Source organism: Hermetia illucens, chromosome 1 (assembly GCF_905115235.1).
Source record: "Hermetia illucens chromosome 1, iHerIll2.2.curated.20191125, whole genome shotgun sequence".
NCBI lineage: Eukaryota > Metazoa > Arthropoda > Insecta > Diptera > Stratiomyidae > Hermetia > Hermetia illucens.
The window spans coordinates 11,341,587-11,363,795 of NC_051849.1; the positions used below are offsets into that span (position 1 = coordinate 11,341,587).

General features: G+C 44.2%; 1 protein-coding gene across 2 annotated transcripts in view; it reads left to right on the forward strand.

The window, feature by feature from the left end:
• LOC119661170 overlaps positions 1-22,209 on the forward strand; it is a 283,268-nt gene that overhangs the window by 10,300 nt on the left and 250,759 nt on the right. For both annotated transcript variants that reach the window (XM_038070385.1, XM_038070386.1), the window contains exon 2: positions 17,615-18,144. In XM_038070385.1, coding sequence (XP_037926313.1) covers positions 17,706-18,144 — 439 coding nt within the window. In that variant the 5' untranslated portion in view covers positions 17,615-17,705. The remainder of the gene's footprint in view (positions 1-17,614; positions 18,145-22,209) is intronic.

A 22,209-nucleotide genomic window follows, 5' to 3' on the forward strand; every position in this document is an offset into this window, starting at 1 on the left:
AAACCGTAAAAACCTAATGAAAAAAATTGTTTTTGTTATGCATTTTTGGTTTCTTCGCTTTCGTGCACCGCTTTGTATCTAGATAGATATATCTATATTTTTAAAGTCAACTGTATCGATCATATGATTAGGTTATGCATGAGAAGTCACCGATGCTCCAGATTTTGTACCGACTCACTGTATGTGCGGTTCGACGAGTTTGGCATGGTATCACTTCCGAGAATGTTTTGTGTTATACTTTCAGCTAAATTTAGATTCTCCTATTAAACCGAAACTGGTTGCTTAGTCTGAGGTCAGTTTTGGAAGTTTCGGGTTTTCCAGCTTAGTGGGCGCATTCTGAACAGTGTAGGGATTGTCTATCTACAGATTTAGGTATGCATATGTATATGGACTTGCTATTCTGACAGGGTCAAGGTGTAGGAATACAACTGGGCCTTTACTTTTTTGCGCTGTGATCTCAGTGACTATATGCTTCCTTTTTTGGACCTTGCTCAAGTTACAAACATTCCTTTCTGAGAATGATTTCGCAACGTGGTTTTATGTACAGAATATACCACATGCATATAGTAGTCTTGCCCTTATACCTTGATTGTGTTTAATGAGATCGTAGGATCTTGGGTGAATCTTCAAACTCAGCAATGTTTAGCTTTTTATTAGTATAAAAATTATTTGTTAGTGACTCACTGTAATGTCCTTGACATTTTCTGCAGGAAAGATTTATTACTTCCTTTGTGAGAGTTTGGAAGTTAATACTGACAAAATATCGAGGGGTATGCGAATGAATTATCTCCAATTAAAAATCGATTTACCTATTATTCTGAGGAAACCAAGGCTCTGATGATGGGCCTTAAGTGCTCTTAAAACTGGATTAGAGAAATGTTGCTATAGATTATAGTGCAATCATATAAGCAAAATTATGCATCTGCTATGCTGTTATGCCTGTATGTGACAAAGTGGCGCGGGAAACCCAGTTGACAACAACTTTAGATAAGGTAGGGAATAATGCGGGGTAACTTTGTTATTAATGGTTGAATTTTTTTCAAATTTTCCAAAATTCTGTATCACATTATTACTTATGATGCTAAAAAATTTGAAGGTCTAGGATAAATTTTAGGTAAATTTTTAAAATATGGTAATACGCGATTCTTCTTCGTTTTCTTCAGCCTTTGTCCCGTTCACAAGCGGGGTCGGCTCGTCATGATCGGTTTCGCCATTTGGCTCTATCGAATGCCTGATCTGGGCGCAATCTCGAGGCTTTTAAATCTCCATCCAGCGTATCAAGCCACCGTTGTTTAGGCCTGCCTTTTGGTCGTTTACCATCGACTTTGATGTTCAGACCAATCTTGGCAAGTGCACGAATTGCGTGACCATACCATCGAAGACGCCTCTCTCGCAACTTTTCCACGATCGCGGATATCCTCATTTCGGATGTGATCTAAACGTGTGACGCCACTAGTCCAACGTAGCATCTTCGTCTCCATTACCGCAAGACGCCGTTCATTGTCTTTTATAGTTGGCCAACACTCAGAACCATAGAGAGCGACAGTTTTCTATTGGCTGATAGCGTTGACCCGAGGTATTTAAATCGCTCAGTTCAGGGCTGATCACTGTCGCTGACAGTGATTGTGCCTGTTTCATGGGGTTCGGTCGTCAAAAATTCAAATTTGTTTAGATTCAATCTGAGACCGTGTTGCATGAGGCGATCATTTCATTTTTGGACAAATTTCTCGAGATCATTTTTGCTATCAGATGCTAGGAAAACATCATCTGCATAAAGCAGTGTGTAGGGTGCTGGACGTTGGATATCCCGTGTGACGGTGTCCATAACAAGGACAAAGAGGAGTGATGAGAGAGCGCTTCCTTGATGAACACCAACAGAGACACGAAGCGGTTTTGATACACCCGCCATACTTCGAACTTTACTTTTCGGATCGTGTTAGAGCAATTGAACCCAGCGCATGAGTTCTTTTGGTACTAAGTGTTGTCGTAAAGCATACCAGATGAGTTCGTGTGGTACACGGTCAAACGCTTTCTCTAGATCCAGAAAGACAATGTAAAGAGGGCGATGCTTCTCACGGTGTTTCTCCATGAGTAACCGCGCAGCGTGTATTGCGTCAGTAGTTTCGCAGTTTTTGACAAATCCGGCTTGATTCACGATTATTTCAACGATTTCGCGAATACGGTTGTCAAGAATGCGTTCAAAAATCTTCATGGTATGGGAAAGTAACCGGATCGGACGGTAATTTGAACATTCTGCTGGGCTACCTTTCTTTTTCCATATTGGAACAGTGGTACTTTCTGGTGGATGGTGTTCTTCCTTCCTGAATAACCCGATTAAATAATTCACTGAGCCACAGTGTTGGGTCCCAGCTCTTCGCTTTCCAGAGCTCAGATGCGATGTCGTCAGGTCCTGTCCCGCCATACTTCGAACTTTACTTTTCGGATCGTGGTAGAGCAAACGGCTGATGTTGAGGTGCGATGGTCTCATAGGGAACGACTTTGCAATCAGTGACGGTGATAAAATTTTGCATCTTATGAGAATATAGTCGATTTGCGTTTTACTGTTCCCACTATAAAATGTAGGAAGATGAGACAATCGTTTGATGAACCATGTATTTATAAGTACAAGGTCATGGGTGTCCGCAAAATCGATTATACGTTCGTCACCCTCATTGTGCACTCCGAACCCCTTTCCCCCATGGCACCTGTTACCGTCTGCCTTTTCACCCACATGACCGTTAAGGTGATGATGATGATGTAGTCGTCAGCAGGCATGTGACAAGTCTTTTCATCGAGAAGTTGCCAGAAGGCATCTTTCTCGGCATCAGGTCGACCTGTCTGTGGTGCGTATGTGGTGAAGAAGTGAATAGTGCGATCAGCTGATATAATGGTGAGCTTTATCAGCCGATTATCAAATCGTTCGATTTCTTTAATGGCATCACGGGAACCCTCTGAGATGGCAATGTCAACACCATATTGAGTGTGTGGGTTACCAAAATAGAGAAGTTTATAGCCATTTTTACCACGTTCGCGTTCAATGTCGCAGCTTTTGGCACCAGACCATCGGGTTTCTTGCAGAGCGCAGATATCAATGCGCCTTTTCCGAAGGGCTCTTGCGAGTTCCTCGGTCTTTCCAGTTAGGGTACCAACATTTAGCGTGCAGACACGTATTTATTTTGTTTGTTTTGTTCGGACTAACTTGCCTACTTCCTGACGCCGTCCATGCGTCAAGAACCCTTGCCCATTTCTCGACAGGACCGGGGCCCGTCCTGGCGCGTCGACTGAGGCCACATGGTTATATTCTGTGAAAAAAATTGACACATACCTCTCACATGTATAGGGTGACAACCCCCCGTCTTTAACTATTCCCGCAAACCATCCGCGAGAAAAACATCGATGTGGGTGTGTTGGGTCAAAGACCAAACGAGCCAAGCGGCGCTATGGGCTTGTGGAGAACAAGCACCTTTCACATGCATAGGGTGACTCATCTCCCCCCGCCCCTGCCTTTAACTCAACACAAAATGGCGTCATTCGCTATACGTAAAACGATTTACAGACCACAGATTCTTACCAAATTTTGTGACAATGGGTTGAGTCCTTTCCGAATAAATCGGGTGTAGGAGACAGCCAGACAGACAGCCATCGAATCGATTCTAATAAAGTTTCGGTTATCACAAAATCTTAAAAAGGCCTCTTCACCGAAGAAAGCTGAGGGAGGATACAAAGACCTAGATGAGTTTACATCGCAGGCAATTATTTGTGCTACGTCATTAAAATGTTATTACGAGGGTCATTTGGAAAGTTTCTGGTCTTATAAAGAATAGCACATACTATTTCTCCATGCCCCAACCCTTCAACCCACAAAAAAAAAATGCAGGAAACATGGGTCTACTGTGTTTTCCCGTATTTTTCCTACCGAGAATTTTTTCAAGTTTGGGAATAAAAAGATCTGGTAAATAGGGTGGGTGTCGCAGAAATTCAAAACTTAGTTTGTGCAATTCCGCCAGCAAGTGTGGACTGGAGCGTTGTCCTGGTGAATCCTTTTCACCAACGGGAGGGGAGGGGAGGAAGGGAATTGTTAGTTCAGGGAATCCCTTGCCATCCGGTCCCTCCGCCGGTCGAGTTCAATATTATCGCAATAAGAAGACTTAGAACATAATGCGCAACACGAATCTAGCTACTAGCGCTCCTCAGCATCTCTCTGACAATGTTGTCTGGAGAGAGCTGCCCTGTCTCTGCATAAAGCCGCTGACGAAAGCCGTCCTATCTTTCATAAGAGACAAAGGTGTGTTTAATGGAGTCGCCACTCCGTTGCCAGGGGATCGCACCTTCTTAATGGCGTGCAGGTAAGACTGATAATTTCCATTCTCACTTAAAAGTTGGGTAAGGAAGTAATCAATCTCACCGTGTATTCGGTTAAGCCACGGATCAAAATTACCTCTTGGCCCATTTTACCAAAAGAGTTTCCACTCGGTAATGGTGCATTGACGTTTTTCACGGGCAACTACCTCTCTTAAGTTTTCGCCATTATGGTGGTAGACAATCTTACACTCTTTATCAAGGAGGGCAACGGAAATCACTCTCGCGATCACCACCACAGAGAGTGCGATAAGCAGACGCCACTCGCGTAGCCTCTGCACTTGAGCAAGGCGCTTACGATGTACATCCTTGTTAAGGGCATCAACCCATACCTCCGCCCCACAGAGCAGAACGGACTACTTTGCTCTCATAAGAGGACGTCTCCTAGCAGATACTGGGCCCTCAAAATTCGCCTTTAGACGACTGAGGGAAGAGACTCCGGCAGCAGCTTTGTCTGCTGCTGATTTGATTTGCTCAAAGAAGCTCATTTTTGAGTCGAGCGCTAAGCACAGGTATTTAACCGCTGATTTTGACTCGCCGGTCGATATGGGACGCATCAATATCCCAAGTCTGCTTTACGCCTGTTTAACAGTGCCTTTGGCTACAAGTGCCGCAATGTCGTTTGCATAACTGACCAGGCGCGAATCTTCGGGCATATCGCGCCTCACCAGACTATCGTAGCATTCTAGAGGTTTGGCCCCAGGCTGGATCCCTGTGCTACTCTCGATGTGATTTCCATCCTCCTGTGGCTCTCTAGCGTCTCATAGAGCAGGGACCAGTTTTTCAGATAATTCCTCAATATCCGCAATAGATAGCTTGTAGCGTGGAATGAGTTTTCAAATGTGTCTAGCATATCTGTTCATCTTACAGAATTGAGGGTATTTCTGACATTAGGTGTTATGAAGAGCACTATCTGTCGAGATCGGCGGTTGTGTGCCTCGGTCCATGAACTGCACCTACGACCTCCATAGCGACCTCCAAAACGGGCTGATAGAATTGGAGGAACTACTGGAATGCATTTTCTTCTACAGGCGAACGTGGATAGCAGTGGAAGATGAAAACAGCCGCGCTTCCGGCTAAGAACACTAGTAGCACCAAATGGACCGCAGATAGCCCATTGCATAGCGGAAAGAGGCGACGTGCTTGAAGGAGGCTTTACCAGTTTCCGGGGTCCAAAAAAAGAAAGCGAAGTAGAATAAAAGGAAGCAACTGACTACGCCACCGAGGAAGCAAAGAAGGACTAGACCGTCGGCTCTAGTCATTAAGCCGACGGAAGTTCTTACTGAAATCCGCCACAGGATGAAATCCGAAGATAACGGAGCAGCGGTGGCTTCCATACGAAAAACGAAGGTTGGCGGAGTCCTCGTCGAACTGGCCCCGAAAACGATTAGGGAGAGTACGTTCGGTGAAGCGGTCAAGACGTTACTGGGGGAGAAGGCTCTTGTTCCTAGCCTCGACCCTATGTGCTCTCTAGAAATCCAAGATCTTGAATGCCTCACAGAAAGTGTCGAAATCCGCGATCAATATGCGAAGAAACTCCTCAGCAGCGGGAAAATCAAAATTGGATGGATAGTATGCAGCGTACGAATGCGGATAGTCCCCATCAAGTGCTATAGGTGTCTGGACTATGGACAGACGTCCACACGTCTTGTAAGGGACCGGACAGGAGGACAGCATGCCGGAGAAGCAGTCAGATAGGCAAACAAACGATGACCTGCAATGAAAGCGAAAGTTGCGTTCTCTGCAAGCGCGTATGGTGAGAGCGTCGCATACGCTGCGGGCTCGGGACGGTGTCCAATCTTTAGGTCACAACTGAAAATATGCACTGGAGTACAAGGGCTCACCAGTTGGTAGCGCAGTTCGCAGCGGACGTAAAGGCTGATCTAGTGCTAATCACAGAGCAATACCGAATTCGTATTTTTGCTCAAGGCCGAGGGAATGGCTTTGCCTGGATTTGGTGTTTAGGGAACGTTTTCTAGTGTTTACCTAACGCCGAATGAGACGCTGCCGGACGTTCGGCACCAGCTTGATGACGTCGTTTCGGGCACGGAGGGGTAAATCCTGGTTGGAGGTGATTTTAATGCTAGGGTCCTCGAATGGGCAGCCTCAGTCAGACTCCAAAGGGAAACGGATTCTGGAAGTGGCGGTGAGAATCGGATTTGTAGTTTTAAAGACCAGATCCACGCGGACGTTTCGCCGCCCAAGCGAAGGAAGCATCCCTGACATCACTTTTGCGTCGGAATCTCTAGCATCATCGGTGGACGGCTGGCGAGTCTTGGAAACCTTCCCTGCAAGTGATTATCAGTACATCGCGTGCGAAGTGGTTGACGCTACTTGCCGGTGTGCACCAACCCGGCGCTCCCCTTGCGTATGGAATGTCGCCAGGGTGAACATCGGGGATTTCGTGTGAAGCTCTTGGAACAAGAGAAGCAGAGTAGCCCTGGAGGGCGTTTCGGGAGGTGGTATTATTACAGCTGACACTGTCGTAAACTCAGTGATGAACCTGATAATGACAGCGTGTGAGGCTTCCATGCCTTGGAGGGTCCCCAGCCGTGAGAAGTCTTCTATGTTTTGGTGGACGGCAGAAATTGCCGACTTACGAAGGATTGTCAGAAGCTCCGCCGTTTATCACAATGTGTATACGTCAACGAGGATGAATGCGCCATAAAAGCAGAGAATAGATCAGCAAAAAGGAGACTCCGTAGCGTGATAAATAAAAGCGAAGCTCAGGACCTGATCAACCAGGTGAATGAGAACTCATGGAGAATTTGCTATAAGTTTGTCACCTGGAAAATCGGGCCTCTGTGGAAGCCCTGCATACTAGGTATTGACTAGATGGACCATATTGTGCGGGCATTATTCTCCAGACATATTGTACCGGTTGATGTCAATAGCGCGGAAAGCATCGAGGATTGACCTCTTTTCACAATGAGAGATCTTGCAGAAGCGGTTATCACCATGAAAAACAAGAAGGCGCCAAGTGCTGATGGTATCCCGGCTGAAGTTTACAACGCGAACGGCCAAACTTGCAGCTCGGGGCATTTAACGCTTGCTTGAGGGATGTTTCCTTGTCGTTGGGAGGTAACGAGACTTGTGCTGATCAGCAACAGAAAAGTAAACCCGTCTGCATACCAACCGCTATGTATGTTTGATACGACCGGGAAAGTGCCAGAAAAGCTCATGAGGAGTAGACCAAGGTAGTTCGGCAGTTAGAACAGGGGGGTCCACAGTGGATGCTGTTATGGAGGGCGCGGATGCGGTTCATTGAAGCGAGGTTGGTGTTCCTCATAACGCTGAATGTTAGAAGTGCCTTCAATTCCGTAAGACATTAGAGAACTGATTCCGTGTGCCAAGTTATTTCTTGCGGATACTGAGGGACTATCTGAAAAATCGCTCCCTGTTCTATGAGACGCGGGAGTAGCACAGGGATCCATCCTAGAGCCGGACGTCTGGAACGCTTCCTGCGATAGTGTGTTGAGATTCGATATGCCGGAAGAGTCACGCTTGGTCGGTTATGCAGACGATGTGGCGGCAGTTGTTGCTGGACGCATTGTTGAACAGGCGCAAAGCAGATTTGGCACAAGCGAATGGATGACTGCTCATGGTTTTAGTCTTGCACTGGAAAAAACCAAAGTAGTCATCTTGACCAGAAAGAGAATCCCATTCCCATATCGATCGGCGAGTTGACTATAGAGTCAAAACCAGCGGTTAAATACCCTGGTTTTATGCTCGAGTCGAAGATGAGTTTCTTCGAGCAAATCCATGCAGCAGCGGATAAGGATACAGCTGGAGTCTCGGCCTTGAGTCGGCTAATAGCGAATGTTGGGGGCCCTATATCTACTGGCGTAAAGGCGAAAATTTGTGGTTCCCCGTGAAGAACGACAACGCACTCTTACCGAGTGACAACTCTCTTGGCAAAATGGGACAAGAGGCAGATGGACTTGGCGGCTCATAGACAATTTAGATGCATGGCTGAACCGAACGCACCGTAAGATTGATTACCTCCTTACCCAACTCCTAAGTGGGCGTGGAGGTTTTCAGTCTTACTTGCATAGGATTGAGAAGGCGCGATTTCCTGACCGTGTGATTTACAATGGAGTGACGGGCGACGCTGAACACACCTTTTTCTCTTATGAAAGGTGGGACGGCTTTCGTCAGCAGCTTTATGTAGACACAGGGGAGCTCTCTTCAGACAACATTGTCCGAGATATGCTGAAGAGTGCTGCCAGCTGGAGTGGTGTTGCACATTATGTTCGGATTATTCTTATTGCGAAGAAGGTTGAACTCGACCGGTGGAGGGACTTTCCTCTGCTCCCCTCCCGTTGGCGAAAGGGATTCCCTAATTTAAAGACTCACAAAGTTGAGAGAGCGAAAGGGCTGGCGTGAAGTCATGTGTCAAACGGTTCCAGGCTAGCTCTCTGATGATACGGAGGTGGTTAGTTGGTAGTTCGACAGCGCACTGCTGCGCCAGATCAACAGTCTGTGCGTAAACGCATTCACCTACCCTACTCCCGAAAAAAAACTTCCGGTTTCCGACTTGTTTTTACTTCTCCTAGACGTTGATCGCCTTTAAGACTGAAATTTCCGTCATGAAATCTCGCAAACCACGTCTTTTCTGTTGCATCACTCAAATAATGTCGGGCTAAAATTAAATTAATTTATTCCGTAACTTGAAGAGAATATTTATTCATTTGAAAACAGAATAAAATGTAATGACGCAATTTGATGCATGCGAAATGGTAGCTTCAAGATGACTGACTGAAACAATATATGTACATACGACTATGTCATGAAAACAGCAGCAACGTAGCTATATACCTGGACTAGTTCTTCTAGTGAAGACCGTCACTGACCACTTTTGGAAATTGATTAACGTCATTCCTACTCATTTTAATCACGCCCACTCCTTATTTTCTTGAAGGAGGCGATGCATAATCAGCCAGACTTTTTCATTAACATCTCATCTCTGTGTACTTGGAGTACCAAAGGGTGCAACCTTTGCTATTGGTATCGGGACATTTGGCAAATACAATTAGAGGCTAAGACTTTTTCAATTTAGATTGTAACAAGTACTGAGGGGACGGGGTGAAAATTATCCGGTTCAGGGGTGAAAATTATGCGGACTTTCTCACTAGCCTTAGTTTTCATTGAAATTGCTGCTTCGGGCCCCCGAGAAAATTCTAGGTCCGTGGGGAATCTCTTCCTTTCCACCCCCCTCTCGTCAGACCTGCTGGTTTGTTCTTTCAGGCGGTCACAATTATTTTATATGGAGGATGTAGGGAGTCCTGAGTCCCCATCCACTTGATGACGGACCGGATCACTTGGGAAGCGACTTACTTCCTCTTTTGTAGTCCACGGACTCCTCCTTTTCGGGTTCAACACCGAAGTTCTTAAAAAAAAATTGACTGGCGGTTTCATCCAGGACAGATGCTGCCTCACCTCTGCCTTGGTAGCAGCGTGACCGAAAGTAGCGACAGGTGGTAATCGCTCCATTTATATATAATAGCAAACATGACTTGAGTGTGAATTATATTGAAGTGAAATCCGTCGTAAGTTCAGACCTGAACCGGGCCGAAGTGAATTTTATATTGGGGATGCTGGGAGCCTTGAGTCCACATCCAGTTGATGACGGACAGGACTTCCTCTCTTGTGGTCCACGGATTCTTCCTTTTCGGGTTAAATGCCCAAGTTTATAAAAAAAATTGACTGATGGTTTCGTCTACTTTCGGCCCCGCTACTCCCAGGGCAGAGGTGAGGCAGCATCTGAGGAGTTGCCTCTTCACCGGACGAAACCGTCTGCCAATTTTTTTTTGGTCACAATTATATCTCCTCCTCCTCCTCCTCCTATCCACTGAAATTATATGCTGTAATTTGGCAGTGATACCTGCTACTGCCTGAATGTCTATTCTTCCGGTTGGATCATTTGGAAAGAACCATGTAATCGGTGAGTGGAATACTTCTCAGTACCATAAATCTGAACGAGCAGGAAATGAAATAATTATAGTTGTACCGCACTATTCGTCCCAACGAAAATTATAAATAAACAATATGGGATTCCGTTGACATAAGAAAATGAGTTCTATCATTTCTTACTCATTTAATTCCTCCACACGAATTGGCACACCCACTACTACCAGAGGCCACTGACAGCGAAAATATTTGTTTTCATGCATTTCAGTCATGTGGCTTTCTAAAAATATAGGAAGCAGGCAGCAAACAAATTTATTATAACTACTCCTACTAAAAGTCATATGAAAGGATGTATGATTTATCTAATCAAGATTCTTGTATCTATGTATCTATCTAAAACAGAGATTTATCAGATGAAAGTTTTACGTTTTGTAATGGCGTTTTCAACGTGGCATCCATTAAGTTATCCCCCGGGGGATAAAAAACATGTTCTAGTGTTTAGAATTAGATATATCTATCTTATTTTAGATATGGCCAGCGTAAAAACTATATTTAGGATATCATCTAATACAGATGATATTCATTCAGAAAATTCTTGGAAGCGTTGGGTTAAAATTTTTTTCCACTGCATTTTGACGGAGGTGGGTGGTTGAATCCACTCAATAAATTTAAGTTGAGGATGTGTTCAACTGAGGGGTTCTGTGTAGATTTCTGGTTTGTATTTGGGAAGAACTAGAATTTGAACAGATAGCCAAAGTATTTTTTCAAACAGAGATATCTTGTTGGATTAGATAAATCAGAGTAAATTAAAACTTTATGGAAGATACAGTCATCAGTCTCCTTTTCTTGTTTAAATTATTTTTACAGATCAAATCTAAGATATCATTCTTTTTCAAAATACTTTATTGACAAGATTATTGTTCTCTCAAATATTTTAGAAATTTCTTGAAGGTAAATTGTTTTTGACATTCTCGTTTTCCCAACAAATCGGTTGATCGGTTGATACCATTTTATACCTATCTTTTTACGTCTTAGTTTATGCTAAACAAAAATATGATCAAAGCAGTAACGGTTTCCTCTTTCTCACATTGGCTGCAGATTACCGAGCACACCCATCCCATTTTCTCCAGATACTAATTCAGTTCTTCCTTCTTAAAGTAAGAATACCACTAAAGATACCTTTCCCTTTCAGGCTCGTTTTTACGGCGCTTCAATATCTTCTGGTTATTTCGCGGCCACTACCCCAACCAAATAATCCAAAAAACTGATTATTGCAACCTCTTCCGATAACGGAAGAAAAAAGAGGCCCAATTGAAAATTACGTCCCATAGTAGAGAAACCAACAGTGAACCCTGTGGTACTCTTGTTAAGGTCCTTCATCCACATCGCACCAAACTGTCCTTTCAGAGAAGTAACTTCTGAGTAGCTTAGCGCAGTAACCAGGAACACGTTTAAGTCAATAAGATTTTCATTCATTCCCAGCCGGTAGAATTGAACGCATTTTTGACGTCCAATGTTACCACTCACTGCATTATTGGAGGCAAGAAGATTATACATAAGAGGTTTAACTCTTAGCACATTTTTTAAAATTTTCTGAAGACGGAAAAGTCTTGCACACGTTCGACCGCGACGGGAGTTGCCCGAGCAAAATTCTACCCATAAGGGCTGGTGTTAGTGCCGTGTATGTGATGCAGTGCATTTGTGTGCTTCCATGTGGTTTCATACGTATGGTTGCGAGTTATTGCGAACACGTGACAGCATCTGTTATAACAACAGATATTGCACAGCTGTTTATCGCTCCGGAAATCTCAGCGGGAACCAAAGACAGAGCTTTCTTAAAGATTCGTTTTGGGTTAATGATAATGGATCTTAATAGAATCAGTAAGCAAATGATGCTTCAAAATTCATCTATGGGAACCTTGTCATAAAGCGTGTCATGGCAACAGACATTGCACAGCCGTTTATGGCTCCACACATCCCACCGGGGACCAAAGACAAAGCTTCTTTGAAGATTCATTTTGGATTAATACTAATGGATCTTAATGGAATCAGTGAGCGAATGATCCTTCAAAATTCCTCTATAGGAAGCTTGATGGAAGCAAATATGCACAGCAACAGATCCAAGTTTGCTCTCCTGGAAAGAGAGTCTTTTCATTTTCTGCTTGGATAAGGTGAAGAGCTACACATATGAAAACCATCTAGGCGACATCGATATACTGATATGCCAATATCACGTATCTACCTCGTCTCTAACCGAAGAGTGTGCAATGAGATTCCGTGCCCCTTTGTCACTGAAGTTGCTTCTCCTGTGTATAGTCTCCTTGATTGAAGGATATCGTGTTGCGAGCCAACTTCAGGAACATGTCTTTGGCTTCAATCAACGAAAAGATGTCTACATTCTAAGATAGGGAGTCTATTCTAAATGACCTTTTCTAGTATCTTTCCTTTTGCATCTATAAAACAAATTGAACGGTATGAAGATGGGCCTCCTAGTTGCTTATTGGGCCTCGGTAGCAAAATTATTATAGTTCCTGTCTCCTTTACCGAGCGGGCAAATTTCTTTTACCTTGAATGCCTGTAACAAGCTAATAAACCAGTCGCGGTTTAGACCATTAACCGCGAATTTAAGGACTCTTTTCAGGAAGCCATCCAAACCAAGTTCGTCCGGCAAAGTTTCACAAGTTCTTCTCAAGTTACTACATTTATGGTGAAGATGTTTTTTGCGAACGGAAGAATGCTGTCACTATAAAGATAAGAATGTGCGGGTCGATCTGATTTTGTGTGGGTTTTGCCGCCTGTTGGTAAGGATTCGTCCCTTGCCATGGCAGTGACATCTGAACTTTGTGCTGTAACTGTACTGCAATCGAGAGATATCAACGACCGGAAGACTATTTGGACGGTTTTAAAAGTAGCTGGGACTGAGGTTTCGAACCCTTGTACCGTAAATTATCATCTCCTTTCTTTATCCATATTAACTTCTTGCCCTGAGGGGAGAAAAAGGTTCCCATAACCATTTTTATCCACGGCTCTTCGGGGGGATCTTCTCCCATCTACTCGGCTGGCACATAAACATAGTCTTTCGCGGCTATACCCTGCATGCTGCATACAATTGGATTTTGCATCTATTATCGCTCCCAAGTATTTGATCGCGAGCTTGGAAATGACGATTGATCCAAATTTTAATGCGAACGTAGTTTTTCTTACGGACCTTGGTGATAAGGACCTATTCCATGTTTTCCTAAGCAAGACCCAGTCCAGCACCCTCTAATCACGTCTTAACCGTACTGATTGCTTCTCATGAGTGCAACTCAGCATCTTCGAGATACCTTGTTATGTCTTCGGGGTAACCCATCACTCTGGTATCCGCCAGTTCCGGAGGTAACCCACCTCTGTGGTATCCTCCAGTTCCGGATGATTTCGTTGTAGATTATGTTCCACAGCAGTGGTCGTAGCACGGAGCCAAGGGGTCACCTGTGGAGACAACGTACTCCTTGGGTCCATCATCGGTGTCATACCAGAGCCTGCAATCTTGCAAGTAGTTGTTGGTAATGGCAGTAAGATGGGTGAGAACACCAATCATCGCATATAAAAATGTAATTGGTCGTAAAGAATGCATTGCTTACGTCCAGGGTCACTAGTACGCAATATTTGCTGAGACCACCTTTTCTATGAATTGCAGTTTTGGCTAATCTAGTAACCAATTCATTGGCATCAATAGTTGATGTGGCTTTGCGGTATCCATACTACCGATCTGAAAAGCCTCATTGGCTCTCAACAGCCGGTAGTCATATATTCTAGATTACACGTTCCCGCCTGGAGGTTTACCAGCCTTAAGCAGCAGTACCAGCCTCTTTCTTGATGGAGGAAATATCCACTCAGGCACACACGCTTCGAACAACTCAGTGAAGTTCGGTCTGGATTTCACGAAGAGATTAATGTCCTTATTTGGTACGCCGTCAAGACTCGGGGCTTCATTGTCGCCTATTCTGTTGTAGATCTCTAGAAGCTCATTCCTGGTAACTGCCTGAATTGCTGCCACATTCAGAAGTGGCTGACATTGCCACTTTCTTCCTGAGGGAATATTCCCTAGATGATTTTCAAGGAGACGATATCGAATCGTCCCAGCACGATTGTATATATGCTCCTCCGCGGGTTTACTTCCGCCTCCGAACAGGGCTTCTTAAAATACTCCTTCTATCTCCACTGGAAGGAGTTATTGCAGGCCACCTTATGGGGATGCTTATTACTCTTGATGGGTGGCGATTGAAATATCTCGTTATTAGTCAATGGTGAACCGCGTATCAAGTTGATTCACTCATTAGTCCAACCTGGATAAAATGGCGTTCTTTGTGACCGACGTATCAACAAACGTTTCAGGTCGAAAATTCACCGCAGTGTTGCCCTGTCGCCGTCTATGGTTTTGAGTGTTGGTATCAACGAAAGCCTCAAATCTAAAATTTACCGCAATGTTGTGCGTCCTGTCACTCTCTATGGCTCTGAGTGCTGGCCGACTATAAAAGACAATGAACGGCGTCTTGCGGTAATGGAGACGCCGATGTTGCGTTGGACGAGTGGCGTGGCACGATTTGATCACATCCAAAATGGAATATCTGGTTGCACCGATCGTGGAAAAACTGCGACAGATATGTCTTCGATGGTATGATCACGTAATTCGCGCTAATGAGAACCTTGGCAGGTCTGACCATCGAAGTCGATGATAAGCGCCCAGAAGGCCGGACGAAAGAACAGTGGCTTGATACGCTAGATGGGGATTTAAAAGCCTCGTGATGGAATTTATATCAGGCATTTGATAGAACCAAATGGCGAAACCGATCACGATGAGCCGACCTCGCTTGTGAACGGGACAAAGGCTGAAGAGAAAGAAAGAAGATGTAGTGGTGGGAGCTGGTTCCGTACAAGGAGCCAGTCCTTGATAATCTCATTTTCTATGGGAATATTACAGTCGCATTTTATCAAACAAAGTTTTTGGAACGTGGCCTTCGCAATTATTATGCATGTTTGTAACCAATCGTTTGGGTCAAACCATTCCGGCCAATGTAGAAAGTTTTGTGTTATTTGGCGGCCTGCATCTATCGAGAAGGAAAATTTGGCTTAGATAGTTTTCTTGAGGTGTATGAAGTCATAAACAACTCTGCAACACGCCGCAGCCACGTGTTCGCGACCACCTGGGCGCACACCAATGCACTGCATCACATATAGATCTTATACGCGGAATTTTTCTCCCACAATTACCGTCCCGGTCGAAGATGCGCAATGATTTTATTCTACTATAAAATTTCGAACAATACACTGGAAGTTGAATCTCCTGTATAAAGTCTGCTTGGTTTGAAGCTTGAAATTCAGGTAGTAATATTTTCCTGTATATATCTATGCCGATCAAAATGTCGACTTTAGATGGAACATTGTATACAGGATCTGCTAGGTCTGCTTGAGCGACTCCATCTGGTATTTTCAACCGAGTATATACTGGCGGTAACGCTGTAGTAGTAGACTTTAAAACTAGCGGATTGAAGACCAATTGATCTGTCTGTCTGCTTTGATTTTTTACGATTGTCGTCACTCCCGGTTATTCCTCTCGTGATAAGTCAGATATCAGATATTAACTCGTGCGTAATTGCGACGGTTCTTGAGCAGTTGTATTGGTGATTCCCTGATGAAAGACCGGCAACGCAAATATCAAGTTAAGACCCCACATTCTGGTGGAATTTTTTGAATTTGCGCGATAGATAATATAACCTGGCTTTTTGAAATATTATCAGTTACAAGAGGACTCTGAGTATTTTTCAATGTCTGAATAGCAACTTTAGTGCTATTCATGTGCAGAAGCGAGCTGTGTTTCGTCCCGCAGATCTCCCAACCATGTTTCGAGGAGCACTTATTAGCTCTACGATTTGTGCTACGACAGTTAAAGCATCATTTTTTTGGCTTGACAAAATCTCGCCTTGTATCTTAAGTACGACCGATCATTCTCAGGCGTACTGCATGGGCGTCGATCGACCCTTGTTTACCTGATTTACCCTTGTTCATATAACAATCAGTGGATGAAAAGGATTCAAGTATCCTACAAACTGCGACAATGGCATAATTACGGTAGAGCTGCCAATATATGTGTGCCAGTCCTTGAGAGATTCTGTGTCTAGCTTCAGGCTGAGCATGTAGATTTATGCATCTCCTTTATGCTGAGGTGATTAATAAGTTCGTCTGCTTAATGTAATTCTCTTTTCGATATCGTAGTAATCAATGTCGTCCGTCCAGTCGCTCTCTATGGTTTTGAGTGTTGGCCGACTATAAAAGACAATGAACGGTGTCTTGCGGTAATGGAGACGAAGATGCTTCGTTGGACTAGTGGCGTCACACGTTTAGATCACATCCGAAATGAGGATATCCGCGATCGTTATGGGGTTGCACCGATCGTGGAAAAGTTGCGAGAGAGGCGTCTTCGACAGTATGGTTACGCAATTCGTGCCAACGAGAATTCACTTGCCAAGATTGGTCTAAACATCGAAGTCGATGGTAAACGACCAAAAGGAAGACCTAAACAACGGTGGCTTGATACGCTAGATGGGGATTTAAAAGCCTCGAGATTGCACCTAGATCAGGCATTCGATAGAGCCAAATGGCGAAACCGATCACGACAAGCCGACCCCGCTTGTGAACGGGACAAAGGCTGAAGAAAAAGAAGAAGTAATCATTGTATCAATTTGAGAATCAGTTTCGGGTTCCATGACAATAGAGCACTGTAAATAGGTTGTCAGATCGTGAATTGTCCTCCTGGAATACAAGGTACCTTTCATACCAAAGGATCCGCTGAATTTGAAAAAGTATTGAAGGGCGGTGGAATGCCCTCCTTAATTTAGGATTGAAAAGGTTAAAGCATATTTAAAAGTATCTTTCAATTGAGATGCGTAAAGTACCTGGTCTTACTCCACGGAAAAGAAATTTGGTCGGTTTGCAGATGTGGTCGTTTTTTGGCTTGAAGGTCTTTTTTTCTTACTTCCTTAGGTTATATTGAACTCAGTGACTGCCGTATGGCTGTTAGCGAAATTATTGGTCAATTCAGTGATATTGTACGTACTAATGAGATATATGTATCAATTCTGATTGGCAAACTTTCAAGGCTGAAAGTACTCTGGACGCTGTCTATTGTTATTTTGTATCTTAAGAGCAATAAATGGTTGAAATGGCTAAGTCACGCGTTTGGCATTTCAACAGAACTCAATCCATGCTTTTTTTGGCCTCAAACATGTAGGAAAACCTCCATTGTTGCTTGTTGTTGAAGGAAAATTGCATTTCGGCTTACACTATTTCACCGTTCTCGTTTCAGGCAAATCCACTAAAATTTCAGATTCAGATCGACATTTTCCACTAACTACGCTCTCAAATAAAATGATTTCAAATGGTAATGTGACGGTAAAATGGAAAATCGCCATAAGAGTCCTAAGAGTGAGTTAGGAAAATGTAACAAATTCCAAGGCCCAAATAAGGCAAATCAAATTGCATCACTGACCACAAGAAAATGTCCCGACCATGTGAGGAAAACGGAAAATGCTAATAAGACATGCAGAGAGTGTTGTGGAGAAACATTCCTTAAATGCAATTACAAGTACAAAAGAAGAAGTAAGAGTTCAGTGCAAGGTGATGTGCCAAAGGTTGATTGCTCCAACAAAATTAGTAATTGCTGCAGTTCGTGGTGCAGTCGTAGCCGTGAAAATATCGAGGAAATACGCGCAGTGGATTACTTAAAGTGGACATTATGTCGGTACGTGCCATGTGCGAAAATGTTAAATATCTGTTCGTTGAATATAATTGTAATTATTGCAATAATCATGCTGGGAGTTGCAGATGTGAGTGAGGGTAAGTACTCGTTTTGTTATTGGACCCTATTAAATAAATTTCAGGGGATTAAGGTTGAAAGATTCAGATCAGCAAGAATCGTGTTATTTGTTAATTGGAGATAGGGTTTACTTAAAATGGAAAGCTTATGATTGGAATTTTGAAGAGGGAAAATTCCCAACCGAAATATTAAGTAATATTTTCACACTACTAGTTAGTTAGTTTAGTTAAGTGGGCGTGGCCGCATCTCCAAGCACTCAGACCTTTGCCAGGCCCATTGTACTGTCCCAATATTCTCCAGCGACAGGGAATGCAGAGACTCTTCGTTGAAAAAAACTTTACCGAGGTATCTTCGTCTGAGGTCTGAGGAGACCGGGCAGCTGTATACGAAGTGCGGGACCGTCTCTTCTTCCTTCTCGCATTGGCTGCATACCGTCGAGGCCACAATTTCGATTTCTTCAGGTAGTTTAGGGGGCAGTGTCCTGTTAAAAACCCTATAAGGGTTTTCATGTCCTGTTTCTTAAGGGACAACCAAACTGACGCTTTAGCGGCCTCGGGTTCCTTCACAAAGATTTTCGTCTGCCGGCAGAAGTTCAAATTTCTCCATTCTGCTGCGTGAATCCTTGCCGTTTCCTCCTTCAGAGTAAACTTGACAGTAGATGGCCGGACGCTAAAAGTTGGTTCTAGCTTCACCATTGTGGATTCAGGACTTTGCCGAGCCAGTCTGTCATCATCATAATCACCATCAACGGGGCAACAACCGGTATCCGGTCTAGGCCTACCTTAATAAGGAATTCCAGACATCCCGGTTTTGCGCCGAGTTCCACCAATTCGATATCCCTAAAAGCTGTCTGGCGTCCTGGTCTACGCCATCGCTCCATCTTAGGCAGGGTCTGCTTCGTTTTCTTTTTCTACCATAGATATTGCCCTTATAGACTTTCCGGGCTGGATCATCCTCATCCATATGGATTAAGTGACCCACCCACCGTAACCTATTGAGCCGGATTTTATCCATAACCGAACGGTCATGGTATCGCTCATAGATTTCGTCATTGTGTATGCTACGAAATCGTCCATCCTCATGTAGGGGGCCAAAAATTCTTCGGAGGATTCTTCTCTCAAAAGCCGCCAAGAGTTCGCAATTTTTCTTGCTATGAACCCAACTTTCCGAGGTACTCCGAATACATGAGGACTGGCAAGATCATAGTTTTGTACAGTAAGAGCTTTGACCCTATGGTGAGACGTTTCGAGCGGAACAGTCTTTGTAAGCTGAAATAGGCTCTGTTGGCTGACAACAACCGTGCGCGGATTTCATCATCATAGCTGTTATCGGTTGTGATTTTCGACCTTAGATAGGAGAAATTGTCAACGGTCTCAAAGCTGTATTTCCTATCCTTATTCTTCTTCGTGTTTGACCAGTGCGGTTTGATGTTGCTGGTTGATTCGTCTTTGGTGCTGACGTTGCCACCATGTATTTTGTCTTGCTTTCATTGATGTGCAGCCCAAGATCTCGCGCAAATCGCCACCTGCTCGATCTGGATGAAGGCAGTTTGTACGTCTCGGGTGGTTCTTCCCATGATGTCGATATGGTCAGCATAGGCCAGTAGTTGGGTGGACTTGAAGAGGATCGCACCTCTTGCATTTACCTCTGCATCACGGATCACTTTCTCGAGGGTCAGGTTAAAGAGGACGCATGATAGGGCAGCCCCTTGTCGTAGACCGTTGTTGATGTCGAAGGGTCTTGAGAGTGATCCTGCTGCTTTTATCTGGCCTTGCACATTGGTCAGGGTCAGCCTAGTCAGTCTTATTAATTTCGTCGGGATACCGAATTCTCCCATGGCCGTGTACAGTTTTACCCTGGCTATGCTATCATAGGCGGCTTTAAAGTCGATGAACAGATGGTGCAACTGTTGTCCATATTCCAACAGTTTTTCCATCGCTTGCCGCAGAGAGAAAATCTGATCTTTTGCTGATTTGCCTGGAGTGAAGCCTCTTTGGTATGGGCCAATGATGTTCTGAGCGTATGGGGCTATCCGGCCTAGCAAGATAGAGGAGAATATCTTATATATGGTACTCAGCAACGTGATACCTTTATAATTGCTGCACTGTGTGATATCTCACTTTTTATGTATGAGACAGATAATGCCTCGTTGCCGATCGTCAGGCATTGATTCGCTGTCCCATACCTTGAACACAAGTTGATGAACCGCTTGGTGTAACTGGTCGCCTCCATATTTAACCAATTCAGCTGTAATTCCATCGGCTCCTGGCGACTTATGGTTTTTAAGCCGATGAATTGCACGGACTGTTTCTCCTGAACTTGATGGTGGCAGTATTTGTCCGTCGTCTTCAGTTGGTGGGACCTCCAACTCGCCGATGTTCTTGTTATTCAGTAGCTCATCAAAGTACTCAACCCATCGCTCTAATATGCCTATTCTGTCGGAAATCAGATTTCCCTCTATGTCTCGGCAGGATGAGCATCGAGGTGTATAAGGCTTCATCCTGCTGACTTGTTGGTAAAACTTCCGCGCCTGGTGCGGTTGCTCCCTGTACTTTTCTAGTTCACAGACTTGTAGGTTCTCCCAGGCTTCCTTTTCCCTCTTATAGGTGTCGTGGAGGGTTGTGTTGTGGATGGCTTCAGTGTTCACTCTCACCTGATTGTCAGAGGGGATTCTAGGTGGTATTGTTATTCGAACTCGGAGCACCATGCGAGATAGTGATCCGAGTCTATATTGGCCCCCCTATATGTTCTGACATTCATCAAGGCAGAGAGGTGGCGGCGTTCGATCAACACGTGGTCAATTTGGTTGAAAGTGGTTCCGTCTGGAGAGGCCCACGTATGTTTGTGGACCACTTTCCGCGCAAACCAGGTACTTCCAACAACGATTTCGTGTGACCCTGCTAATTGAATAATCCGCAGTCCGTTATCATTTGTTTTTTCGTGTAAGCTATGGGAGCCAACGTATCGCCTGAATACGGGCTCCTTCCCAACTTGACTGTTAAAATCCCCAAGTATGATTTTAATATCATATCTGGGGCAGGCTTTGAGGGTTCGTTCTACTGCCTCGTAGAAGGTATCCTTCTCGGACTCTGCAGTCTCCTCTGTAGGGGCGTGAACGTTAATGGGGCTTATATTTCTAAACTTGCCGCGCAAGCGCTTATGTTTTCAAAGCCGATAACAGTAGGTTTCATTTTCTGGCTGACTAAGAAACCTACTCCGAGCACATGGTTTACTGGATGATCGCTATAATATATGGTGTAATGGCTCTTCTCCAGGAAACCGGTCCCTGTCCATCGCATCTCTTGTAACACTGTTATATCAGCCCTATATTGGGACAGGGTATCGGCTAGCTGCTTATGAAATATATCAGATTCGATAAAATATTGCAGGATTTTATAGTGAATGTGGTGCTTCCCGCTGCAGTTGCTATAAACCAGCTTCAAAAATCTAAGGTCTCATTCGCCCCTAGGCGCGCAACTCGGATAATCAAGGTATTGCTCAAAGCCCTCAAGGATTTTTGGCCATAGTTATGGGTTTTGTGTTGCCTGCGATATTAGGATCTCATACACTCTAGCCTTTTAGCCTGAAAGATCGTTGTATGGTGTCCAAAGAAACATCCCATCTCTGGTTTTTATTTGGAAAGTCCAGAAGTTCCAGAATTTTTTTTATTTCTGAGCGATTTGTGTAAAAGATCTTAGTATATGTTACGCAATGGTACGTACCAATTTTCCCGGCGCTTTCAGTTTAGTGAGGCTAGCTTGTAGTGAAATGCTTCACCTACTAAATTACGGATGTGGACGCGAACATCAGTTGAATAATAGCGGTGGATACCTATGTTTCGGCACGGGAATTGGGCCTCCCTATTGAGACCATTTGAATTTACTGAAAGCCCATGCATGGGGTAGCAACTGTTAATCGAATCAACAGCGCGTTCCATATTTCTGGAAACCCTTCCGAGTTTTCTATCAATAGTCAGCACAATCACATTATTTATTGGCTTGGGCGCATACTGGCAGATTTTGCAGTTCACACAGTAGTGGGCTAGTGGTGATGCAATATCTCCTTGGGCCAGTCTTTCCTTGCCC